At 39.0% G+C, this 6,960-nt stretch overlaps 1 protein-coding gene across 1 annotated transcript; it reads left to right on the top strand.

Annotated features, from left to right (window-relative positions):
• Positions 1-1,500: 1,500 nt before the first annotated feature.
• Positions 1,501-4,170, top strand: fzd7a (frizzled class receptor 7a). Its single transcript, XM_052143007.1, has one exon. The coding sequence runs from the start codon at positions 1,978-1,980 to the stop codon at positions 3,655-3,657; it is 1,680 nt and encodes a 559-aa protein (XP_051998967.1). The 5' UTR covers positions 1,501-1,977; the 3' UTR covers positions 3,658-4,170.
• The last annotated feature ends 2,790 nt before the right edge of the window (positions 4,171-6,960 follow it).

Genomic DNA, 6,960 nt, shown 5'->3' with positions numbered 1-6,960 from the left:
CATTAAATCGCTGACCATAATAACCCCTCTCTTTATGTTACATTTGCAAAACTGCCAAACTAAATGCTACTGCAGTGTATAGTATGTAAGGTACAACAGGGCTAAAAAGGGGTAAAACGCTCCCCTGTTGAAGGGGCTAACGGCCCCCCAAAAAACAAATTGTTTTTCTTAAGTGGTGGGAATAGGTTTGTTATGAAAAATTTTCAAAGTGGGCTCACAATGACTGATCCAGTTACAATAGAGATTAACTTTTTTAATAGAATACTCTTGAGATGTTATGAAATGTCACATGTTTAAAATTATCAGGAAACCTTGACCCTTTTCTGAAGTGGTTATTATGAATAAGCATTATCATCATTTGTTACTCAAAAAAAGCATCTTAATGTCTCAAAAGTATTTGCCTATGTTGACAAATTTTGCTCTATAACTATCGGACGATAGTATTTAAACGATATCACTATAACCTCTCTAGGGGCCTTATACCCCAGGTGAGGTAAAAGTCACTCTTGCTTGCCACAATTGTTTTTATTAATTTTAAACAAAACAGCCTTCCTATTAATCTCTAACAACTAATTATTAACAATATAATTATTGCTCCATCATTAATTAATAAAAAAAAAACAATTTCAATCTTGATACACTTTGTGGCCAGAGTTTTTTTTTTTTTCCTTAAGATGAGCCTTTACCCCAGTTGTACCCAGTGTTGAGTGTTATCAAATTGCTTTTTAGTAAAAAATTATAATAATAATAAAATGTGTTTCAATTAATGTAATTACTTTATGTACATTATAGGGTTATGCTTATTTCGAAAGTATTTTTTATATAAAATACATTAATTATTGCCCCGTAACAAGTCATTGTGAAGGAGATATATTTCAAGGAAATAGTTATTTGTAGTGGATTACTATTTATAATGAACTAATCCAACACTGGTTGCACATATTAAGAAAAAGACTGGAATGAACGAACAAACAAACATTATATGGGTTCGAAAGGATTTGTGTGCTCACAGAAAATTCTGCTCAGATTAGATAGTAATTTTTCCACATGGATGTAGACAACAGATTATGTGTGACTGTAACAAGAAAACCAATTTCTCCAATTCTTCTCTTCACCAACAACCAATTCTCAGTTTTGCCAAACACTGATGCGGAAATCAGTACACACTCATTTTGATTTTCTTATGACTATAAATATTTGGTTACCATTTTAAAAGCTTTCATATAATGAAATCAGAATTTGGATTGAGAATGTCTTTTTCTATCACTGAGTATAAGTAACGAGTAAAGTTTTGCCAACTATTTTTTCGAAAACAGCCTATAGATTTTTTTCACTCTACGTATGTAGAAGGAAAGTTTCTTGATAGCTGAGACCCTTGACGCAAAGGAAAACAAACCCTGTGATTGGTCAAAGACGCTGTTGGTTTCAAGGCGCCCCGGATCGAAGGGCAGTAAATTTGAATGAGGAGTGAGTAGAAACCGACGGTGTGTGCGCCTCACTCGCGCTCATACCTTTCAGTCAGTGAAAAGATGCGTATCTATTCAGCGGACGAGCGAGTCAAGCGCATTCAACTAAAGATATCCGACAGAAGTTCCCCAGCACGGATAAGTCAAATTCTCTCAGAGACACACACACACTTTCAAACGGGATTTGGTGGACACCGGAGCCGGACGGAAAACTTTAATTAACGGTCAACAAATTATCTTGCGAACCCTGAAGAGCGAAAAAAAACATGAGCTCCTTGTGGATTTAGTTTGGATGTATTTGCTGCTTTTCATCAACTTTTGACATTTTGCCAAGGTTTTCGTCAGATATAAGCTCATTTACCTAATATGATTGCTTTCGGACCACGAGTGCCGTAGTGTTGACAAAAAAAAGGCAACGGGGGCGAAAACGAGGAGCTTTTGCTAGTACATAAGGTCTGGTGAAAGAAACTTTTCTCGCGGTGAAGAGGCAGTTTCCCTTATTTTCGAGTAAATGGCGGCTTTCCTCAATATGCAGCACTGTTGTGGGATTACTAGCTATTTCCTTTTGTTTTTTTGTCTGGCTTTGCAGCCGTCCTGCGGTCAGTATAACGGAGAGAAGGGGATCTCCATTCCCGAGCACGGATTCTGCCAGCCCATCTCGATCCCTCTGTGTACGGACATTGCCTACAATCAAACCATCATGCCTAACCTTTTGGGTCACACCAACCAGGAGGACGCCGGACTGGAAGTGCACCAGTTCTACCCTCTCGTCAAAGTCCAGTGCTCGATGGACCTGAAGTTCTTCCTCTGCTCCATGTACGCGCCGGTGTGCACGGTGCTCGAGCAAGCCATCCCGCCGTGTCGCTCCCTGTGCGAGCGGGCGAGACAGGGCTGCGAGGCCCTCATGAACAAGTTCGGCTTCCAGTGGCCCGAGAGGCTCCGCTGTGAGAATTTCCCCGTCCACGGCGCGGGAGAGATCTGCGTGGGACAGAACACGTCAGATGCTGGAAGCCCGACATCAGACCCGACGCCCTACGTGCCCGAAATGATCACGTTAGGGCCAAGCGTGATTAGACCCAGCCAGCAATTCACATGCCCACTGCAGCTGAAAGTACCCACTTATCTCAAGTACCACTTCATGGGCGAAAAAGACTGTGGTGCGCCATGCGAGCCCACTAAACCCAACGGGTTGATGTATTTCCGAGAGGAGGAGATCAAATTCGGCCGGCTTTGGGTGGGCATTTGGTCCATTTTGTGTTGTGTTAGTACTCTGTTCACTGTGCTCACATACTTGGTGGACATGAGGCGATTTCGTTACCCCGAGAGGCCCATCATCTTCCTCTCGGGCTGCTATTTCATGGTGGCTGTTGCTTACGCGGCGGGTTATTTCCTTGAAGATAAAGTAGTTTGCATTGACAAGTTTAACGATGATGGTTACAAGACCGTGTCCCAGGGTACGAAGAAAGAGGGCTGCACTATTCTCTTCATGATCCTCTACTTCTTCGGCATGGCGAGCTCAATTTGGTGGGTCATCCTGTCCCTTACATGGTTCCTCTCGGCGGGAATGAAGTGGGGTCACGAAGCAATAGAGGCCAACTCTCAGTATTTCCACCTCGCTGCTTGGGCTGTGCCAGCAGTTAAGACCATTACCATTCTCGCCATGGGACAAGTGGACGGCGACCTCCTCACCGGGGTGTGCTACGTTGGCATCAACAACGTGGACTCTCTACGCGGGTTCGTTCTGGCGCCCCTCTTCGTCTACCTCTTCATCGGCACCTCTTTTCTCCTGGCTGGCTTCGTTTCACTTTTTCGCATCAGAACCATCATGAAGCACGACGGCACCAAGACGGAGAAGCTGGAGAAGCTGATGGTGCGCATCGGCGTGTTTAGCGTGCTCTACACGGTTCCCGCTACTATAGTGATCGCCTGTTATTTCTACGAGCAGGCTTTCCGAGAGCAGTGGGAGAAAACCTGGCACATGCAGACGTGTAAACGCTTTGCTGTACCTTGCCCATTCAACAACTTTGCCCCCATGTCTCCGGATTTCACCGTCTTCATGATAAAGTATCTGATGACCATGATCGTGGGAATCACCTCTGGATTTTGGATATGGTCTGGGAAAACCCTGCAGTCTTGGCGCAGATTTTACAAAAGGCTCAGTAATAGTAATCAAGGCGAGACAACGGTATGAAGAAGGAGATCCACTTTAGTCCGAGAAGAAAAGTGACTTGACTTCAGTGCTCTTGTAGGTGTTTCCACAATGAAAACGGAGCCACATGAACAGTGTTATCTGCTCATAAGACATTTGACTGTTTTGTGTAACACAATGTGATCTATGTAGACGTATACATTTCATACAGTCTTGAATCCCGTTCACGGTTCTGTATACCTGAGATTTGGATGTAATTTGCCTTATACATGTACCATCCCTTGTTTTAAACCATAGGGACTTGTATGACTTTCGCAGCCCTCCGTTGACAATCATTCAAACCTCTTTGGTTCAAACGGACCGTCAAATACACATTAGGACTGGGATAGTTAAATGCATGTGTACCGCTGTGAATTTATGCAAGCTCTCTTTAAACGATGTAACGTGTAAATAATCACCTTTTCTCAAAGAATATATGTATTTATGAAAATAATCGTGCTGTTTTTTACTTGATTTTGAAAAATTGGTAAGAGACCTTTGTATCTGTACAGTTTCGCTGAATAAAATGATTACATTTTTAACAAACTGCCTCACTTTAATTTAGTTCATATTAATAGTTGTTGATCTGACTGGTGTTGAATGCTATTCAGTTTCACGTTAAACATCGGCAACACTTTACAATAGGGTTCCATACATTAACATCAGTTAATGCATTAGGCTTCATGAACTAACAATGAACAATACATTTTTTACAGCATTTATTTATGTTAGTGAATTAAAATATAATTGTTCATTGTTAGTTCAAAGCGCTTTAACTAATGTTAACTTTTGATTTAAGCAGTGTATTAGCCCTACTATATGTTGAAATTAACATTAACCAAGATTAATAACTGCTGTAAAAGTATTGTCCACTGTTAGTTCATGTTAACTAATGTTGTTAACGAATTTTCACAAATGAAAGTTTATTGTAAAGTGTTACTGAAACGTTCTGAACAGGAGGCACCACCATGTGTAAACCACGTGTAGCAATTTGTTATTATGTTGTAGGCCTATCATTTATAATCATATAGTAATACAGACCTCAAATGACTACTTTGAATAATTAATGAGCAAACCTTTAAACCCAAATTAGCTCAAGTAGCCTACTTAGTTATGTTTTCTAATGTGCTATGAGAGACTTTTTTTCTGTAACGAAAAACATGCCAGACAGGATCAATTTTGATTAGCAAGACTTTTATCAGAAACTGAACCTCAAATGTGATGATCAAAAGTAAGAAAAAGATGGGAGGCGTCTATGAGTTCATTCTTTTACATTTGGACTGAGAACTGTTTAGCTAATCGATATCTTCATTTCTAAAAACATTTGTCTTTATCACAGAAACTCGTGCAACTTCACAGAGAATCAGTTTAAGATCAATGCTTTGGCGCCTCCCTTAGGTGACCGATATATTACAGACAGATATCTTGCTTGGCTGCTTTACATTATAGTCTTTTAAAGGAACTGTAAAGAAAAATAAATAAATATCACGAACAAATGAGATGCGTCATGTTTCTTTTGTAAGCTGAAAAATCAACTTTAATATACACAATTTTACCACTATCTGAGAACTCTAATATTTTTCTTTCTTGAAAAAAATAGACAATACCAGTGTGCATATTGAACAGAAAAAGGAATAACTAAACCTAGGCCACATTGAATCCTGTATCATTGGGCATAAAAGCTCATAAATCACATACTGTAACACTAAGTACGATCTTGCAACAAACTCTCTTGAATGTTTCAAGTAAAAGCTGTGTATTTTAATCAAGATCAGTCAGTTTGAACACTGAATATTTTCCTTCTCTTGCAATTTTGAGCTGTTATTTTCAGTATGCACATATATATTAGCATACTCTCTCTGTGGGAAATTTGAAATTATTAGAGAATGTTTTTTCTTACTCTATTTTTAATTTTTTTTTGTGAATAAATAGTTATTCCTTACTGATCATGAAAGGACACTTTGCTTGAAGTAATTATTGATTTGTACACTTAAAATCAATTATTTTGGGACATGCTAGGATACAAGGTCACTGATAATATCAGGCAAACATGCAAGGCAATCAGTGAGAGACAACTGTACCCACAGCCTACGAAACATGGCAGAGAATGCTCCTAGAGTTTTTTTCTAAGCTTTTATTCTGTCAGAAAGCTTAGATAAGCAAGACAAATAGACAAATTAAATAATTTGTAGAAAGCCAGATTACAGACCATTACAGACAGACAGATAGATAGATAGAACATTATAGAAACCATTTTATTAATTTGATTATATACATATGAAAGCATTAGAAAATGTTGTAAACAATCACAGAGCATAAAATATGTAATATTTCACTTAAATTTGACCGAATGCATTATTTAGGACATTACAAATGGGTAATCCTGGGGTAATGTTACAATAGTATCATGGGAACAGTTAAAGTGCACACTTTTAAATTGTGGAAAATAGGAACAATGCATGCAGGTCTTTGGCATTTATTTTAATGGTATAAAGATAAAGGCATCTTGTTTTAAAAAAATTGCATGTTTACTCTGGTCAATATATGTGCAGTTCAACAAAATGTGTTACAAGTGTACTCGGTCTACCCTACTAATTTCTGACCAGAAAGTTTAGAGGAAAGAAAAAGCTCATATCAGAAAGAGTGTAGGCAGGTCAATGTTTGATACCCTAACATTTTGTCCCCCCTAGCTATCAAGAAACTTTCCTTCTACATACTGAGAGTGAAAAAAAAACATCTATTGGCTGTTTTCGAAAAGACAGTTGGCAAAACTTTACTCGTTACTTATACTCAGTGAAAGAAAAACCCATTCTCAATCCAAATTCTGATTTCATTATATGAAAGCTTTTAAAATGTAACCAAATATTTATAGTCATAAGAAAATCAAAATGAGTGTGTACTGATTTCCACATCAGAGTTCACCCACTGCTCCTCAGTTACACTGAGTCTATTTGATATCATGCAGTGGTTTGTGTGAAGGTACGATGAGTCTATTTCGTGTGGCATGGACTGTCAAAAACACTAATTAGTGGTGTGACATTTTGATCTTATGACAGGAAGTGCAGTGAAGTTGAGGCTTGTTTAGGTCATCTCACAGAAAAAACAATCCAGGTCATTTAGAGCTATGAGAACTCATCTTCCTTTTGTTTATATTTTGGGATGGGTATGGCCAAGGTAGCCAGAATTTCTGGCTTGAAAGGAGGGGGGTAATTTCTTGGTTTGCAACCAAGGCAACAGAAAAACAGTGCTCTGCTGAGGATCTGCGGAGAGCCAAGCAACAGCAAAGCTCAGCAAACAGAAACATTC

The sequence above is a fragment of the Xyrauchen texanus genome, chromosome 14 (genome assembly GCF_025860055.1).
Source record: "Xyrauchen texanus isolate HMW12.3.18 chromosome 14, RBS_HiC_50CHRs, whole genome shotgun sequence".
Lineage (NCBI taxonomy): Eukaryota > Metazoa > Chordata > Actinopteri > Cypriniformes > Catostomidae > Xyrauchen > Xyrauchen texanus.
This window is presented reverse-complemented; position numbering and strand designations above follow the sequence as displayed.